General features: G+C 37.8%; 3 protein-coding genes across 3 annotated transcripts; 2 read left to right on the forward strand and 1 right to left on the reverse strand.

The window, feature by feature from the left end:
* Positions 1-679: 679 nt before the first annotated feature.
* Positions 680-7,700, reverse strand: LOC149741067 (uncharacterized). The gene is made up of 13 exons (XM_089892339.1): positions 7,505-7,700; positions 7,147-7,232; positions 6,800-6,901; positions 6,114-6,252; positions 5,480-5,614; positions 5,165-5,288; positions 4,491-4,603; positions 3,708-3,893; positions 2,962-3,073; positions 2,359-2,434; positions 2,216-2,291; positions 1,838-1,995; positions 680-1,486 (listed from the first exon to the last, which is right to left on the reverse strand). Exons 1-13 carry the CDS (start codon positions 7,548-7,550, stop codon positions 1,304-1,306), a joined length of 1,536 nt encoding a protein of 511 aa, XP_089748465.1. The 5' UTR covers positions 7,551-7,700; the 3' UTR covers positions 680-1,303.
* Positions 7,701-11,832: 4,132 nt separating this feature from the next.
* Positions 11,833-15,566, forward strand: LOC149741068 (U3 small nucleolar ribonucleoprotein IMP4-like). Its single transcript, XM_089881337.1, has 7 exons — positions 11,833-11,982; positions 12,289-12,397; positions 12,652-12,845; positions 13,162-13,294; positions 13,764-13,918; positions 14,183-14,351; positions 15,229-15,566. Exons 1-7 carry the CDS (start codon positions 11,980-11,982, stop codon positions 15,330-15,332), a joined length of 867 nt encoding a protein of 288 aa, XP_089737463.1. The 5' UTR covers positions 11,833-11,979; the 3' UTR covers positions 15,333-15,566.
* A 156-nt stretch (positions 15,567-15,722) lies between these two features.
* Positions 15,723-20,196, forward strand: LOC149741069 (uncharacterized). The gene is made up of 3 exons (XM_089881299.1): positions 15,723-18,199; positions 19,170-19,216; positions 19,405-20,196. Exons 1-3 carry the CDS (start codon positions 17,692-17,694, stop codon positions 19,900-19,902), a joined length of 1,053 nt encoding a protein of 350 aa, XP_089737425.1. The 5' UTR covers positions 15,723-17,691; the 3' UTR covers positions 19,903-20,196.
* The last annotated feature ends 534 nt before the right edge of the window (positions 20,197-20,730 follow it).

The raw sequence follows: 20,730 nt of genomic DNA on the forward strand, positions 1-20,730 counted from the left end.
TTATAAAACCGTATCCCTACGACTCCCATAGACCGTTGTTAATTGTTTAAAACACGATCAGGGTATTTGAATATAATAAGCTAAAGGTGTCCTGTCTTCCCCTACCTTACTACACAAAACTTGAGATAAATACAAAATCTTTCCCATTAAAGTGGAATAGGCGTTCCACGTTGATGGCGCATATAATTAAACGCGTGGCGTGGATTCAACGTTTGCGCGTTGATTGGTGGTCGCCTACTATTGCACGGTCGTTTATAGTAAACGCTTGTGCAGCAACTAGCTATGCGGTAATAGTAAAGTAAGCACCAGCAAGAGTTTGTCACATATATATGGTAACTGTATAGTTATAGTATTGGTGTTGTGATTGTAAATAGTAGTTCTGTAGTTACCAAGCAATAATATTTACACAAGTCCAAATGCGGTGGTTGCTTTATACTTGTTGGTTTGGTAGGGTTATATCCGCACGTGGTGGCTTTGGGTTGTTAGTATTGATTATGTGGTGAATGCTTGTAGTAGCAGTGTGATATAACCATAGCATTACGAGTTTGGGAGTGTTTACATGCAACACTAGATGCTGTGCTATGCTATGGCAACATGTATGGTATTGTGTATTATTGTGTATTATATTGTGTATACCCGGTATGGTATTATATTAGATAATATTTACCAAGGCATAATGTTTCCAACACCACAAGTTTGTATTCAAGGCAGTCGATAAAATCTTAAACGATTCTAGTATTACACAGTTTATATTATGACGTAGTAAAGATATGTATGTTACGTCATCGATGAAATAAGTGGCTGGAGCAATGGTTAGGTAAACGTAGATAGAAGTGTGGGGTAAGATGGATACCGTTAACACACATAATGACTCAGATTTCTCATTCGTGTTTTGAACAGTTGAAAACGCTATTTAAAAGCCCCAACAATACGGGTATATATTTATTTCTTTGATTATACCTTGTTTGCCACCAAATAAGACGATAAAAGGGAATAATAACAAAGCCAATCTTACCCCAACCTACTATACATAAATAGCCACATAACTAATGCTTATTATAACGTGTAGATTCATATACAGATGCAGAACCTAAACAAGCTCATTGATTGTAAAAGTTAAAATAATATCCAGATGTATAGTAGGATTGGGGAAGATAGGCGAATATTCAAAGAATTATAAAACCGTATCCTCACGACTCCCATGGACCGTTGGTGATTGTTTAAAACACGATCAAGATATTTAAATATTATGTTCTAAATGTGTCCCATCTTCCCCCACCCCACTATACCAAGGTATGATGCGTTAGTTCAACGGGCAAGGAGATGCACAAAGCAGTTGGCTGATTCTGCCGGCGAATTCTTCATCAAGAGCTGCGAAGCCGCCCTCCAATGCATCTGTGATAACATTGGCACGATTGCCAGCTATGGTGTAGATCTCATCCATGCGAAGACGAACTCGGGGAGGTTGGACAGGTAAAACGAATACCTAAGATTGTTTGTAAGGAAGTGAATTAGATTTTATGATGTTGTTGTTACAAGGCGTAACGAGATTTGAATTTCCCCTTTGAGTTTGAATTTCTCTTTAAAAATACTTAAATTTTACTGAACCAACGTTGCGGAAAAACGACAGTTGTTATAACGCGGGTGTTCTGTTTCATGCATCTCGTCCCGCACGGCGGGGCAGCAACAGTCGTTATACCATATAAGTGTTCTGTTATATCATAGTATACTAAGTGACTTCAGTATACTATGGTTATATACACCTCGTGTCCACTTACGATTTACCCTGTACAAACATATATCAGTACTTTATGCATTTATACTCCCAATAACTCACCAAGGCGCCAGTTGCATGTAAGTTTTGTGACGGCACCACTACGTCATCCTGTGACGCACCGTCAGTTATAAGTAAAACGACATCTCTAGCGTTGGGTCGGTTGCCTGTTGGTATTAATGTACCGGCTGTGTAGTTGAGTGCTTGCCCAGTGCGTGTGCCTGTAATATAACAATGTAACAGCGACCACATTATAAGAATAACATAAATACAACGTAGTATACATAGATGTTTATGGTGATCTATGATATCATTCTTTTTATCGTCCCATTTGGTAGTAAACAAAGAATATCTACATAATTATATAACCGTATCCTCATGACTCTTAAATAGCGTTGTTAATAAGCTAGATAATGAAATGTGGTCAATACTCATGCTTACCACTCCCATTGTAAGGTATCCTGTCGAATGCTGCAAGCAAATCTTCCGAACTATTAGGGTGGTCGTCCAATAGAATCTGTGTTGATCAAGTTATGATATATATACACCTTACCCTACATTGTAATTAAACACACGTATTATACCTGTGTAGTTGTATCCACGTGACGGTTGTACCTTACCACGCTTACGTGTGTAGCGTCATCACGTATACTAAAGTCACTGTGGAGAAAATGGAATATTACAACGACGTATATATTGGTTGTATAAACATGGTGAGTGTGTCGTATATATTTTGTCTCTTAACAATTACATTGCTTTGTACAGTGATTGTGTCTCCTACTATATATAAAGTATACATGCAATGACAATGTGTCATCTGATCTATTGTGTATTCCTGTTGCAGGCAGGATGGTACTAAATTAACTTTAACGTTACAGTAGCTTTATAGTGATTCGACATTATTAAATATTTATACTTTATTTTAAACATCACCACTTACTTGCTCTGGGATTCGAACCTGTAACTCACTAGACACATACTAACATGGGACAAAAAATGCCACAGTTATTGTAACCATAAAGTAGCCATACTGTTTACATGCAGCATGTGGCGGATGTAGGTTTCGAACCCAGTACTTATTAGACACATGAAGATAGAGAACATATGGTAGATTGTACTAGTTATAAGGTTGCTGTACTGTTTATATGCAGCATGTAGCGGATGTAGGTTTCGAACCTCGTACTTACGCGATAAAACTTCTAACAAATGCTTTCATTTTGTTCCAGTTTGAACGACCAACAGATGACGACGAATCAAGTACAACTACGAAGTCCATCACGGCAAACGGTGGGCAGGGACCTAAGAATAAATTACGTTGAAAGGTTTGCTTATTTACCTTTGAATATTAATATCAATGTAAAGTTTTTTTGCAACAGTTTTCAAATATAGTATACCTCAGTTGTATACGTTTTAATGGATTAGGTATTACCATAGTATACTGAAGTGATCACTTCAGTATACCATGGTATGTAACTCGACCGTGAGCCTTTATATTCATACATATATACATAACTCTAAACTTCAATCGTGGCGTAGCGTTTAAACCTTATATTATCGAAGTGCGGGATCTTACAGCTTTGCTAGGGGAATCGTAGGGTTTAGAACAGAGTTGGCCAATAACCCCGAAACCTTACAGTCTTATTTTTTCAGATTTGATTTGTAGGAAAACGTACAAAATCTAAATCAGTTGCATTGACACAACAGCCATTGGAACATGTTATATATAAACATGGTTTACTAACACGCTGATTCACTAACATGTGGTTTGGGATTCCCAACCGCAAAACACGTTAATGTTTATTTAGATGGTTGACCACTAATTACAACGTACTAGGACGAACTCTGATTATTAGATTTCGTTGGTTGTGAGAAAATAGTTTCTCTTATTAATTTCCAAACCGCAGTAACCATGGCTTCCATGGAATCCACTCACGTGAGCAACAAGGCATCGCTTTGTCCCATTCCTCATTTGATTGACAGTTGAGGGCTTGTGTGGTCGGTGGGTACACTTGATAACCTAACTCGGCACTGCAAATTAAGGCACAAGTTGATCCGACAAAGTTGGAGTTGGTGCAATCTATCCTCCCGTTGCGGAGGTTCTGCAACGGGCATTGTTTGGCTGGGGACAAAATATTTGATTTAGAGTCAAATCAAACGTTACATTTCAATGTTAAGGTATGATGCTACATATATGAACCTTATTTGTAAAATATTTTTAATCTAACATTGCCAACAATTGTCGGTTTTGAATGATCCGATTTCCCGCCCGTTATAAATTTTAATTTTCCAAACTAGATTTTACATGAAGTCGGTTTTCGGTCCTTTTTATTAATTAAATTTACATACTGGCTACTTAGCAGTAGATATTTGAGCTAATGGCACGACTCGGAACCAATGGCTTGCCTCACTGTAGGACCTAACCCATATAGAATTGAATGTGCATATACAATGTTGGGGTAATGGGCCAACTCTGGCCTAAATCCCAGGTCCCATGGTGTGCCTCACTGTAGGACCCCACTCATATAGAATAGAATGTGCATATACAATGTTGGGGTAATGGGCCAACTCTGGCCTAAATCCCAGGTCCCGTGGCGTTCCTCACTGTAGGACCTCACTCATATAGAGTAGAATGTGCATATACAATGTTGGGGTAATGGGCCAACTCTGGCCTATTTCCCAGGATCTCATACACAACCTAACCAACATAGATACTTACGTTGGCATACAGGTGGCATTCTACTCCATAAACCATAAGTCCCACCCATGGTTTCCTCTGTGCATGTCATGTGCGTTGCACCGACCAACTTGTAGCCTTCATCGCAGTTATATCTGTATTAGATTAACAAGGTATGCATTGAGTGATAGATAATAAATATACAAATACATGTAATGGATGTTATGTTTTGTATATGCCAATGATAGGTAAAATTCTATTCTATATGGGTGAGGTCCTACAGTGAGATATGCCATGGGACCTGGGATTTAAGCCAGAGTTAGCCCATTACCCCAACATTGTATATGCACATTCTATTCTATATGGGTGAGGTCCTAGAGTGAGGTATGCCATGGAACCTGGGATTTAGACCAGAGTTGGCCCATTACCCTAACATTGTATATGTACATTCTATTCTATATGGGTGAGGTCCTACAGTGAGGCATGCCATGGGACCTGGGATTTAGGCCAGAGTTGACCCATTACCCCAACATTGTATATGCACATTCTATTCTATATGGGTGAGGTCCTACAGTGAGACACGCCATGGGACCTGGGATTTAGACCAAAGTTGGCTCATTACCCTAACAATGTATATGACATTCTATTCTATATGGGTGAGGTCGTACAGCGAGGCATGCTATGTCACCAATATTTATTTATTACAAAATAAAGACCTGCATCTGCTGCCGACCGCGCGACCTCTTGTACACGTCACAGACCCATTTTGTGGTACCACCGGATACTCGCATTTGATTGGCTCACAAATAGGGGCGGGGTTATCTCTCGTACTGAAGTAATCTATTGAATCATAAAAGCTTATTATTTGCATACAATTGGTTTTGTGACGTCACTAACGAAAATATTTCAAATGTAAACAGATTATATTAGCTACACTGTTTCCCAGCAAACACGGCAGTTTAACTGGTTTACATTGCAAAGCCACGCCCAGATTTCTTGGATTATTTGACCATAGCATCCCAGTGACTTACCGCATGTTGATACAGCCGCACCAATCATCATATAGCCCCGGTTACATGTAAACACACATGAACTTAGAGGGCCGTTGCCTCCGGTACACTTCATCCTACCATTACGAGGTGCTCTCAGCCTCTTACAGGATCCACCTTAATAAAATTTTGATGCCATAATTGGAGTTCAAAATCTAAACAACCTGGTTTAACCAGAAATGAACGTTTTATCTTCACCTGCGGCGATAATTCGATACGCCTAATCCTAATTTGCCTTTAATATTCTTTCTAAAGAAATATCGAAGAATTTGACTTTTCATGCCCATCATGTTGTATACATTCCAGCCGTTAATCCGCCACACTAATCGCAGATTTGCTGATACTGAACCACAACCACGGACGTCCTATTCTCATACACCACATCAGCGTTATATCTCAAACTAAAGCACGATTTGGCGACTGAATATACGGTTCAGGGAATTCACAAAAACCGGTTGGTGAATAGGTCACATCGGTTTGTTTAGTTGGGCGATACCCGGGGCGTGATTCAGTTACTGTTACGAAAGTGTGAACTTACACACACAAATCAAATATACATTGATGTCAAACCACCCTGCATCCCTTCTTGCCCCATAACCACTATGTCCCATCTTACCTCCCCTCCCCCCTAACTGGTCACACGTCATCACATAATGGTTACAACCATCCGTATTACAACAACATCTGCACACAGATGACGGAGGTTTCATATTACACTGCGTGTCAAGGTTGGTAATCGACGCTGATCCCAGGTCCTGAGAAGGTATAACTACGTCGTAAAGCATGTTATTACGTCACAAATACATTTTAACGTATTTACATTATTCAAATCTTTGTTAGCAATAACACGAAGAAATCAAAACCTTTTAAATGTACAATAATATATAGTAGAGTGGGGGAAGACGGGACACATTTTCATTTTATTTTCCCGTCCCAACTGATAAAGTGAACAAAGAACATTCAAAGAATTATAAAACCGTATCCTCACGACTCCCATAAACCGTTGTTATTTGTTTAAAACACGATCAGGATATTTGGATATTATGTGCTAAAGATGTCCCATCTTACCCGACAATATAATGCATTTTCCATAGCCCTACCAGCAGTATACAAAATATACCAATCAAACATCATAACAACGTATTCTAACAGATATAACATAGTGTAGCCCGTGGCCATGATTTCGAATTGACTCGCTATATGTATTGGAAGGTGAATGACCAATACACGAAGCAAACGAAACACGATTACCACAACATAACGTTACACCACTACAACGGTGGAGAGGACTAACCATCTCACCTGCATATGATTCGAACCACACGCTGTAAGTTGTTTACAAGATTTCTTAATCAACGGGTTATTCCCCCAACCCCCGTGACGTAGCTCGATCTGGCACGTGGTCTGTAGAAACAATATAAATAGTTATTTCGTGTTTGGGGATTTACGAATCTTCAGGACTGGATAAAGTATAAAAATGACGTCATCAGAATATATTGTTACGTCATAATTTATCTATGACGTCACCATAACACGAAAATATCTCACAAATAAAATGTACATACTTAAAAATACACATCCACGCCCCAAAGTCATAATACGTCATCGCATGACGTCATCAACATATGACGTTATCATGACGTTGTTACCTGACTATCATCGCAGGTTACCAGTCTTCCTTGGTCGAGACAATCCTGGTGACTGAACACATTATCGCATGTCCAACATTGCAAACCTGCGGTAATAAAGTAACTTATTTGTGTAGGCAATTGTAACTTTAAACTTAGGTCGTTTTTTACAGCGAGTAACGAAATCCAAATATTTGGTAACGAATAATAAGCATCGATCTGCGTGTATTCAAAATCATAGGCGATTTTATTTAATAAACATCACATTTATTTAATCTAACTCAGGTGCTTTATAATCAATTGGAGCATTGGTATTAAACGAAAATAAAAGCTTTTATAAATTAAAACGAAATATTTTAGATAAACTATACCAACTTACCCGCCGCAATTCCCGCACAAAACAAGATAAGACACAACTTCAACATCTTGAAGAGAATTCTGAAAATGTTTCCTCAAAGTCATTTATAAGGAGCCGTATCGTCCTAACCACGCCCGCTATATTTGCGTTTTTCTTCTGTAACGAATACGTCAGGTGCTGCACGCAATAACCAGATGTGTGGCACTGGTCCAAGTTACCTCTGGGTTGAAACATAGGTTAATGAGATCCAATACATTGAGATTATTAAAGTTTATTAGCACTAATTTAAACTGAAATGTTTTTTAACCAAAATAATAAGCATCTGCTGTTTTGCGCATAAGCTTTAAAAGTTCTATTCAATTACCACAACGAAGAAATGGGAATTAAAAACAAAACGACAGTCGTTATAACACGCTACGAATAAAATAAATATAACAGCTATGACTAAAAAGGGTGGAACTTTATAAAAAGCAACTCACAGTGGGTGGCAAATAAAACGCCATTCTACGCCAGGGTAAACCTGGTTTGTTATCGAATGATGTCGTCATAAATGTTAACTATGACGTTATAATTAAATCGCGATCGCGGAATTTGATGAGATGCGAGATAACATTGTTGTCGGTGATAGATTTTGTTAAACAATAGTGACAGTAGCAGCGATAGGTTAAATTTGTTTACAATCAAAATAATCAGTGCAAATTTTGCATCTACTCTACCGCTACCTTGCGGATACAATATTTAACATATTTCATCGTTTTAAAAATTTTATCTTATTTTTCACCTTGACTTACAGGGCACACGCATATCACATCGTGCATGTTGAACTTATGTTCGATGAATCAGTTTGTTTAGCGGCAAACACACGAAGCTGCCAAAACGTTTCAGTGTCGTGATAAATTCGTTCCGATTGCGCATGCGCAGTGGCGCCAGGTCCAAATTCAACAGTCCGAACAAATATAACCGACATCGGCACGAACGGCACGGCATTCTTGGACCGTTGTAAGCCACCGGATAGAAAATAAACTGTGGTTAGTTGCCAACGGCTGCAGGTGAGGAGAAACTACTTTCCTTAGCTGTAAAAAGCATGCTCGTAATTAGAACATTTTGTTTGATATTTATCACAGTATGAACTTGCCAAAACTTGGTTGTTTTGTTTGTTTACTACGCTGGCTTATTGTAAGTTGTTTGTCGCGTAACATAGTTTGGCGTTACCTCTTGGAAAACGGTAGCAAAAATCTTTATATTTTAAAAAATACGAAGAGAAGAGAATCAACAGCAAAACGCCAGTCGTTAAAACACGCTACGGATAACATATGTGAAGGTGTCAGTTAAAAAGCGTGGCTGTTTCCATAATCGCTAGTTTATCCTCGCATTGTGTTAAAGCCCAAACACGCGTATTACAAACACAAAGTAGAGTCTATAAGTAACTATATTTGCTACGCTATCACAGCCCATGAAAGAATCTAAACGACTATGGTTAAAACAGCGTTTTTAAAAGTAACTTTAAAAGCAGTGTTTACAGTCAGCTTTGGTATGGCTAACTTTAAGGGGAAGAAAAAAATGTACAAAACAAAACCACAGGCAACACTTTTCAACGTTGATTAGCCCTCCCCGCTTTTGGTTGATTGGCTCGCATTCCTCGCTTACAAAACACTCGCCTTCCAATGCGTGGCAGTTACACTACGTGGATGGTTGGTTGAAGTTGGTTCTGCAACTAATGTGGAATGTATTTTAACAATTAAGTTAAGTATTATTAAACAAACGAACTATTATTGAAATACTTTTTGCAAGCATTAAACTATTAATTTATTAAATAAATATTCTTTATATACTTTTAAATGGAAATATATTTGATATTGTTTTATATTAATATTATGAATAACAAACTTAGAAAACGCTGGTAACAAGTATTGTGCCTTGCGTTTTAAATATTTTTAATTTATTCGAATATTAAACCTGTTTATTTCAGAATTTGCGTCACCGTTCTTTATCACGTCATAATACGTATAGGTCACTCGCGACGCGACATCGGTTTGCACCAACGCTTCGTTTGTTACGTCACAATCGCTGCGTATGATAGTTACGTCATAGTAGATATAATCGCTTTCGCTCGTGTTGGTTACGTTATAGGTCATAGCTCGACCGTATACTTTCTACGTCACAATGCGATTTTTTCTACGCGTGCGTTTTGCGATTTTATCATGGGGCCCCATGCGCGTTTTGCGTCGGTACAAGGCACATTACTTGTATATTTTAATTATATTTGCGCTATAAGCGCGAAGCAAGAAGATCAAAGAATTGGTAAAGTATAAATCACAATTGGCATTGTTACGTACATAAGCTCTTTTCTAGAAACATCGATGATGTGACGTCACGAAGTGGTGATGACGCAATAGAAGAACCCACTTCGTAAGTTCATTGTTTTGTCACACCACTTCGTTTCAAATAGTTTTAACATCTTCGATATATTTAGAACACATGGTATGTGACGTCACAGAGGATCAAGCGGACCATGGAATGAAAGAAAAATGAAGGTAATTATGACGTAATAATATACAAACCGATGTTTAACGATCAGTTTGTTGCAGAAAAGTCAGCGAATAAAGCTGCCGAAGAAAAGCGCAAGGTATTTTATATTATCAGTTCTTATGAAGATTTCTTTAACACAACTAATAATAGTTTTTTTGTAAACATTAAACTGTAAGATATGACGTAACCATTGCAATTATAGCAAGTGTTAACGAAACAAGGCATAATGTTACTTGAAACTAATACTGTCGTAAAAAATCGTAAATGTTTTAAATGTATTGTTAACTATTACGTTTGTTTTGCAGACAAAGAACAAAGACGAAGACGCCGATAAAGGATACAGAGGTTTGAGTATTATAAGTATGAGTTGTGTGTTGTATGTGTGTCTTGTCTGCGCTGTTGTATTCTTATTCTGCTGGACCTAATGTTGCCAGCTATTTTTAGTCAGTCACTGCTGTAGTGCATTTTGCATGTCCATGAAATATATGCGATGAAACTATGGCGAACATCTTGCTGGGTCAGATTTTGTTGTTGTACACTCTATTGGGTACTTCGTCTACAAGGTCGAACCCTTCAGCGATTCTGTATTGTCCTGATCGCTTGGTGAGAACGCTGTGTTGGTACACAAATACTCGAGAAATATTAACACGCAGTATAATATGCGCATATAAATATAATCTTTATAAATTAAACCCTATTTTTGTATTTAAGCGCCATGTAGCGTGATTGGGACGATGGCCACGTCACAATTACGCTACGACGTCGATACGGTGGGTCAGAGCATTGTCATGACCCTGCGTTCGGTGCGGTTACGTCAGTTTTGATTGAGTTACGTCACGGTCAGGTTGTTGCGTGGACGTCGCCGCCAGTGATGCTACGCTCGGTTATTTCGGTCACTGTTAATGCGGTTCGTAACAACCTGATGCAGTTTTGTAACGGTCGATGCGGTGCGTAACATCCGAACGATATTATATGGTGTGAAGATACGACGAGAGTATCGCGGTACCAACATGGCGATTTACCTTTTAATTGGGACGTGCGGAGCTGTTGTTGACTTCGACTCCTTGCGGTCGGACATTCAATATGGTGTACACTGCAGATGATTATCCTTCAGGATTTGAACTGTATTTTATTTGTAGATATTTCAACGATTATGTCCGCGTTAATTACTTTTTTATAATTGCCCCCTTTTTTGTATGAATGAGCTGTTGTGTATTTTAGTCACATTTTCTTTGTGCACGTCGTTGTATTATTTTTGTCTTTTTGTCTCTGTGTGTTTGTTGTGCACGGTGTGTGCATTTTTTGTCTATTGCGGTTCTTTAACCTGCGTGGACAGTAAAATCCCGCAAGGGTTTCTCACCAGAGTAGAAACCCACTACCATTGGCTGGGGGCTTGTCGTGCCGTAGTGGCTTTCCACCAACGCCAGCCACATAAACTATGAAGGTAATTTATTCCTGTTTCTATTTTACAGCAAGCAACTCTCAAGACAATACTGTGTTATTTTGTACAATATTTTGCGCTGCTGTTATAAATAAAATAAAATGAAAAACAGTTGTCGTATGTATTGTAGTATTCTTGGTGAAGCAAATTTGCGAACGAAACCGAAATAGCTAAAAAGATTGGGCCGCACGCTGGCAGTAGAGACACAAATTGCGGTGCAGAGCGTTGATTGACAGCTTGTAAATATTAGTTTTGGTAAATTTATTAAAGTTTTAAACTAGAAGAAAAACCTTGACTTCATAATATATGACGTCATGATAATTACATACGTCGGCTATGTTGTTGGCAATGATGTTATATTTCACTCCCCGAATATACACCCAACCTTTTGAGAGAAAAGTTATTACTTGCCGAACTAACCAACGGAACGCACATGTTCGTGCCGAATAAACTTTGTATTTTAAATTAAAATTTGAGTTTTGTTGTCAATTTTAAAGCAAGTAAAGCGGAGTTTGGCCAAGAAATCATGGTAAGTTTATGGTTTAACTTTTTGCAATAGATTGTGGTTTAATAATAAGCTGTTGTAATCCTTTACCCTTTATAAAAAACTTTTTAAGTTATTTATTTTTTAAATGAAGTTTGAGCAGTAATATAAGTGTCTTGCAGCTATTAAGCTACTGAAATCTGTCTCTTTATAATCTTATAGCAATAGTCTTTAGTTTTTACGCATAATTGTTTTAACAAATGTCTTTGTTCCTAATTCTTTGTTGTTTTTCTATATAGCTTACCGTTTGTCATTGTATTTAATGTAATAGAAAGTTAGAATTTTTTATAGATTCGGCGCCAAGCACGCGAAAGAAGGGAATATATTTATCGTAAATCGATTGAAGAAAAACAAAGATCTATCCAAGAAAGAAAAAGGAAACTAAAAAATGCTCTTGACGGTGATTAAGTTAATTATGTACAAAAGTTATGTCTGTTTATCCACACACTGCAATAGCTTGAAAGATTGTGGCAATTGTAGATAAGCAACACATTATTTTAAACAGAAATACGAGCATTCCCAGTTTCCACTGAGTTGCGTAATGACGCACTCAACTCTAAAAAAAACAGATTTTTTGCAAAATTCAAATTTGGTTTGTCTATAAACTAACTCAGCTAAAACCCCAAATAAAAAATTCTCGTTATATCTTCACAGAAAACAAGAGCATCCCGACTGAGTTGCGAAAAGATGCGCTCGACCTCCAGACGAACCTCGAATACGATGACGAGGGGGGAGATGGGGTGAAATCTTCCATAGATGATGAGTATAAATGGGTGGGGGTTGAAGATCCCAAGATTATGGTGACGACATCAAGGGATCCGAGCTCCAAGCTCAAACAATTTGCTAAGGTTGATGCTGATAATCTTAATATTTCACCAGTTAATAATTTTTTAGATAATGTTTCCTGCAGATTTTGACTGTTTTCAGATAAAAGTTAAGTTTCGTTTACCTGACAAGCCCTGTCGCCTATATTGCAAAGGTTATTTTTGAGAGTGGGAAAAAATGGGGTACTTTAAACTCGTAATATCTAAATATCCCGGTTGTGCTTTAAACACTTAACAACGGCCTATGAGAGTAGTTGGGGATAGGTTTTAGATTTCTATAAAAATAAAATGAAAGGTCCCGCATCTTCCCCACCCTAATATATGTTTAATAATATCCCAGGAAGTGAAATTAATCTTCCCGAACTCTCAACGTCTCAATCGTGGCAATCATGAAATGAAAGCATTAGTTGCTGCTTGTCGCGCTAATGATGTCACAGACTTTATTATCCTGCATGAACATAGAGGAAACCCAGGTAATAAACAACACTAAAGCTTATGTTTTAAATATATTTTTTTATCTTTTGTTTTGTTTAAAATAAAACTATTATCTTTATTTATGATTTAACAACAAACAATGTGTATACAGTAATGTAATAATAGTTATAATCCAAATATTTCAGAATTTGTTTATTATTTTAGACTACATGAATGAAATGTATTTATCCTTTAATTGTAGCACTATGTTATAATAATGCAAAACCTAGTTAATATTATTAAAGCTTTTCCCATTATGAGGTTAAATTAAACATAAAATGTTCATCTAAATATATATTTCTTTGTATTATTTAAAATATGTTCGGCATAAATTCTGTCGTTTAAAATTTAAAATCTTTTAAAAATCATTATACTTGGTAAATATTAAATTTGCGCTACTTTTTACATAGGTTTTGCCAGTTAGTATTTAAAGACCTCTTTTAATGATCAAACACATTAACTCCACAGATGGCTTAATAATATCCCATCTACCATACGGGCCAACCGCGTACTTCAATATATCAGGCTGTGTGATGAGACACGACATACCAGATGTTGGGACAATGTCCGAGGTTTACCCGCATCTTATTTTCCACAACTTTAAATCAAAACTTGGCGAGAGGGTAAGTTAATTATAGAATTATGGTCATTTTAACAACCTGTTACCTAATCTTTGAAATTTACTGCAAAACTATTTTTAAGCTCAAAACTTGGGTGGTCAAACATATAGATATGATGCCACCCATGTTTTAAAAGTTGAGATAATATGTCACACCAGGCACACTGGGCATTTCACCTATGCCTCATATATATATATATAGAAAATCACTGACATTTTTACAACTTTTTGAAAACGAAAATTTACAAACCACCAAATTTATCTCCAGGTGAAAACGATCCTCCAAGCATTATTCCCTGTTCCCAAGGACGAATCAAAACGAACGATATCTTTTATAAACGAAGACGATTTTATTTCATTCCGACATCATAATTATTCCAAACCTGATCATAAAAATATTGAATTGAAAGAAATTGGACCCAGGTTTCAACTCAGATGTAAGTCGCGTATATTTACTTGTGCACATTCTGTTCTATATGGGTGAGGTCCTACAGTAAGGCATGCCATGGGACCTGGGGTTTAGGCCATAGTTGGCCCATTACCCCAACATTGTATATGCACATTCTACTCTATACGGGTGAGGTCCTACAGTGAGGCACGCCATGGGACCTGTGATTTAGACCAGAGTTGGTTCATTACCCCAACAATGTGTATGCACATTCTGTTCTATATGGGTGAGGTCCTACAGTGAGGCATGTCATGGGACCTGGGGTTTGAGCCAGAGTTAGCCCATTACCCCAACAATGTATATTCACATTCTATTCTATAAGGGTGAGGTCCTACAGTGAGGCACGCTATGGGACCTGGAATTTAGGCCAGATTTGGCCTATTACCCCAACAATGTATATGCACATTCTATTCTATATGGGTGAGGTCCTACAGTGAGGCACGCCATGGGACCTGGGATTTAGGCCAGATTTGGCCCATTACCCCAACAATGTATATGCACATTCTATTCTATATGGGTGAGGTCCTACAGTGAGGCACGCCATGGGACCTGGGATTTAGGCCAGATTTGGCCCATTACCCCAACATTGTATATGCACATTCTGTTCTATATAGGTGAGGTCCTACAGTGAGACACGCCATGGGACCTGGGATTTAGGCCAGATTTGTCCCATTACCCCAACAATGTATATGCACATTCTATATGGGTGAGGTCCTATAGTCAGGCACGATATGGGAGTATGGGACCCAAGATTTAGGCAGATTTCTCCAAAACCTATTTCTCACTATGAGATAATGCAATAGGACCAAACTGTTTAAAAAACAGGCTTTTAATTTCATCATAATATGGTTGGGTATCATTTCCAGTGTATGAGATAAAACTTGGTACGATTGATGAAGAGGCCTCTGCTGACACCGAGTGGAGACTTCATTCATTCATGAACACTGCCAAGAAACGACGTCATTTATAGAAATAACATTAACATTACATCAGGGCCACAGAAACACCGGAATAGCCCCAACTGCGCCATTGTGGGTCCGAAAGGGTGAATTTCGACCTTTACTATGGCTTGCATTGTTACAATGGATGCAATATTCGTTTGCAATTCTCGTGTCATACGTCATCGTTACGTCACATCGGTAATGACGTCATTGTATGGCATGATGGTCATAGCGCGCCAAAATTAAACCTACGCGTGGTAAGACCCTGTGTTGTAGTAAAGTACATCGGTAGCCTACATGCAGTGTGTATAGATAGATGCGTACAGAAAGAACGACAGTCGTTTAAACGCGCAATGAGTAAAAACTGCTCGAGGAAAAATATCCTGGCTGCTAAACCTATTGTTTTTATTGTTGATTGATATTTTACAAGCTGATGGATAAGTTGTCAATCCCTTATATGCGACAAGTTAGGCTTGCCGTTGTAATTACCGCTTCGTGTATAACGTTGTGGTTTGAATGTGACGCACTAACATGTGTATGTCTTGTCAGAGTCGGGGAAGATTTAAATAAGACATGTTTTTGTTCTCTTTCGCCCATTTGTTGTACTTGGTAGCAAACAAAAAAATATTTACATAAATATTAAACCGTATCCTCACGACTCTAAAAGAGCGTTATTAGTTGCTCAAAACCACGGTCAGGAAATACAGGTTTTAGGTGCAAACCATATCCCATCTTACCCCGCAGTATACAATAACATACTTTCTATCTAGATAATATTTAATTTGTTAAATATCGATTCGACTTGAAACACTCTGGTTATTTTAGTTGAAGAGACATTCGTGGTATGTTAGTCTGCCACTTACATAAGTTGGATCAATACTTCGTGTTAACTCGATAGCATGTTATGTATTCAAGTCGTCTTATCAGTCGTAGTGCGTGTTGTACATAGGTCTTATACAAGAACAGACAACTTACAACCCTATTATACTGAGTGTATACTATAGAACAGCGCTATGTCTTATACAAGGGCAGATATAACGTATAACGTTGAGTATCACCAGGTGTTGCCATAGTGACAACGGTGACTAACGGATTATTGTGTTCTTATATCTCTGTTGGTTTTGGTTTCAATTCAATTATACGCCTCCGGTAACAAAGAATATTATCCAGATAGCCAGGATTGACGGTTTAATAACTACGTTGTGTTTCACTAAGCCAGGTTTCTACATATGCTGTGTGTGCCGTATCGTGAGTTGATAAGTTGTTTTAATATCAACGTATATTGGATATAGTTGGGTCACGTCTTTTAATAAGTTTTGTATTTGTGTTATATAACTGTCGAGAGATTAAATGTAGCGTGTTTTAACGACTGTAGTTTTGCTGCTAATTCCCTTCCATTTGTTGTTTTAATTAAGTTAATCTTCGCTATCGTATTTGAAAAGATAAAACTTGCACCGGGTTTTGTCAGTTATAATTATGTATGCCGTAATTATACATACGTTTATATAGTTATTGTGGCCCTATAGTTTATAATGTATATGAAGGTATGTGTTGTTTCACTGAAGTGTCACATTGAAGTAGCAATGACGCATGTCGCATACTTGTACACGAGATCTATGGCTGGCTGGTGGTGTTTGCTCATACTTGTCCCATGCATGGAGTGGAAGTTACTACAGCGTTGTAAGGCCGGTTACAACTTATTTAGTTTTAGGGAGTATAGTTTGTTGCAACAACAGATCTGTATTGACAGGTATATGATTGAGGTTGTAGGCACGTGATCTCGTTGCTACGTAACTGTCACGTGATAGGGGGGTGTTGTCAGTGAGATAAGTAGAAGTCAACCTGTATCTTGAATAAAGAAATAAATGTAACTTATTTATCCTCGCGTGGCGGGGTAACGATAGTCGTTATAACAAGGGTGTTTAGTTCATACACCTCACAAGTTACAGGAGTTGGTTAGAATATAAGAACACAGAGGGTGCATGAGGTCGAACAACACGAGGCCCGCCATGGGACCTGGGATTTAGACCAAAGTTGTCCCATATATTACATTTTATTCTGTATGGGTGAGGTCCTACAGTAAGGCACGCCATGGGGCCTGGGATTTAGACCAGAGTTGGCTCATTACCTCAAACATATAGTAGGGTGGGGGAAGATGGGACACCTTTTCGTTTAGTTTTCTCTTTCCATTTGGTAGTAAACAAAGAACATTCAATGAATTATAAAACCATATCCTCACGACTTTCACAGACCGTTGTTAATTGTTTAAAACACGACCAGGCTATTTAGATATTATGTATTAAAGGTGTCCCATCTTCCCCCACCCTATTATATTTATAAATTAGTCAACATTTGATTTGTATTAGATTTGTAATTAATTGCTAATTCATGGATCGTTCGTCCCCGCAAGAAACGGGTGATGACGTCATTGTTCCTCCAAGTTTGTCCTCCGATACCGAGGATGAAACGATAAAAGATAAAGGTGGGTCCTCCGATCCTGATCCGGGAGCCATGTTGCTTGGAGATTTAGAAGATCAGAAGATCGAAGATGAAATCACCATAGATCTGGATGAAGAAGTTTTGGAGGATGGGGTCAAAGATGATCTTCAGTTAGATGTTGGTTTAAAAGAGGAAACTAAAGATGCGGGATCCAAAGAAAACGTTGAAGATTTACCAGATGATCCTAAGTTGGAAGACGATGATTTAAAATGTGAATCGGAGGTTGTGGGATCTAAAGAGGATGTTAAAGATTTGAAAAATGAAGTTGAAGTCGTTGGATTAAAAGAAGAAGTTAAATTAGATGATGATCATGCGTTGTCCCCGATATCAGAAGAACCTCATCAAGTTGTGGATGGTGGGGATGGTGAGTTAACTATAGAGGGGACGGGTGCGCAAGGTACGTTGTATTATATTAAAGGGCCTAAACACACCCCAAATGTACATCGCTTTAATCGATAGAGTGTGTTTTTCTAATTCCAACGACACCTTACTTGTTTAAATCGGTTCTGTATAACCAAAGATATTCCAGCTCAAACACCGTGAAATTCAAAAAACTGATTTGAAAGTTGCGTGGCGAAAAAAATTGAGAAGTGTACTACCCACGTGACAAACACGTAACAAAATTGTTGAAGCGTGGCCGTTCTCATTCAGAAAGGCGAGAGGCAGTGTTTTCAGCGAAAAACGAGAGAACAAAAAAAACGCAAAAAAGCACAAAAAAACGCAGGTTTCGCTTTTACGAATGAATCAGTCACGTGACTAGTACGTTCCTACGTCACAATCACGGAGCTCGTAGTAAAAAAAAGATAGCGCTAGAGATCACTGTTTGAAGACGAATATCTCCGCCTATACTGGACCAATTTTAATAAGCAAAGTATTTTTGGAATCAATAAAACGGTCGCTTTATGAATTTACCATAAAAAATAAAAGTGACGTGGGGTGTGTTTAGGCCCTTTAAAGCTAAGGATATAGAATAAGGGGTTAGTGTACAAGGTATACGTGGTGTGTTATTATACCCGTTGTGTATAAAGTATAAAGTGTATATATTTATATATAGAAGCTTTGGCCAAGCTGTGCACGGTTGGTTGGTGTATATATTCAAACTAAGCATAAGATAGAAATGTGCGTGGGGTGTTTTTGCGCATGGTGTAACTAAGTATGTATGAATGTATAAAGCTTTGATTATAAACTGTGGCCAGGCGTATAGCCAATACAATAAGTCTATTAAGTTTTAGCAGCTCACGATATGAAAAGCGTCTTCAATTGTTATAATACGATTAGGTTAATAATACGATATGGGATTTAGATGCTAACGGTATCCATCTTACCCCACAGTACAAGAGATACTTTATAGTTAATTGCTTTTTCAGATGACGAAACGACCGACATTACGGCGAACATTCCTATTTTAACTGAGGTATAAAATATAAATAACTTTTTTTCTTTTTAAATAAGTAACAACTGTCGTTGCCCCGCCTTAAATAAGTTGAATTAATTTCTTTATTTTGATACTGAAACGTATTTCATGTTTCACACAACCTATGGCGTCATCATCCTTTATACTTAATGACGTAACCGCATGACGTAATGATGCTGCTTGTGTAGGATAAAGATTTGTTAAAGAAGATTGAAGAAATGGAAACAAAACTTTCGATGTCGCGTGGTGAGATTGAATTGTTTAAACAGAAATTCAGCGATCTTGAAACAAACGAAGAATTCAAGAAATGGAAAAATCGTTCCGCCGATTCATACGTCATAGAGGAAAAGAACAAAGAGCTTTCTGAGCGAATAATCGAACAAGGAAAACTTCTAGAAGGCTCCAAACTCCAGCAAGATGTTTTAAACAATAAGATTGTCGAATTAAAAGACCAAGAACTTAAAACTGTCGAAGAAATGCGACAAAAGCAGGAAGAACTTGAACGGTTACGGAGCCAGGTTGCCGAACTGAGTACCACTGTCACACAATTATCACAAAACCTGGCGAATTCGGCTGCAAATGGTAACGGGGACTCGTTACAGCAGAAACCAGACCATGCTAGTAGTAGTACAAGCTTAAACAAGTCCGCACAAGTTTCCAAGTCTAGGTTTTGTGTCGTTTTATAGCCCTTGTAATAACTTGTTATATCCAATGCATGCTGGGTAAAGCGGGACACCTTTATCACATAGTATCCAAATATCTTGATTGTGTGTTAAACAATTAACAACGATCTATGGGAGTCGCGAGGATATGGCTTTTATATTTCTTTTAATGTTCTTTGTTTACTATCAAACGGGTTGAGAAATGTATGAAAAAGTGTCCCGTTTTCCCCACCCTACTTGTTCTTCGTGTTTATATCCGTCCGAAAGTACATAAGAGTTTATAAATGTACATAATATAAAAGTATTTACCTCTTCGAATGCGATAGCGAAGATCAAATTAGTTGAAACAACGAAGAGATTAGAATTAGCAGCAAAAGACAAGTTAAAAACATATATACAATATTTTTGTAATTAGGCCACTATAGCATGACAAGACAAAAGATTTTGCCCCAACAAATTCAAAATTTTATAAGTTAGTAGCCTAGGCGCTTAATATGGGCAAGGATTAATTGTAAAAGCTTATACAGAAACGTAGCGGATGAAAACTAGTTCAAATCTTGAGTCACCAGTGATACGTAGCACGACAGTGAGCATGGGGTGCGTCGTTGTGCTACAGTTACGCAGCAGAAATCAATTTGAAAAACAACAAATAAGGCGTATAGGTGTAAACACACTGTCTTTGTGTGTGTTGTGTATAAAAAGACACCCATGTTGCAACGATTAATTGTTCGCACCCCGTTAAAGTGTCTGTAGAAAGTTTTATAACATTTCCCTTGCACCATATGGCCAGGCCTGGATCCAGATATTACGCAATTCTACTATAGCGGTTCAGTATATCTCCGCTCAACATTT

The sequence above is a fragment of the Ciona robusta genome, chromosome 1 (genome assembly GCF_009617815.1).
Source record: "Ciona robusta chromosome 1, ASM961781v2".
NCBI lineage: Eukaryota > Metazoa > Chordata > Ascidiacea > Phlebobranchia > Cionidae > Ciona > Ciona robusta.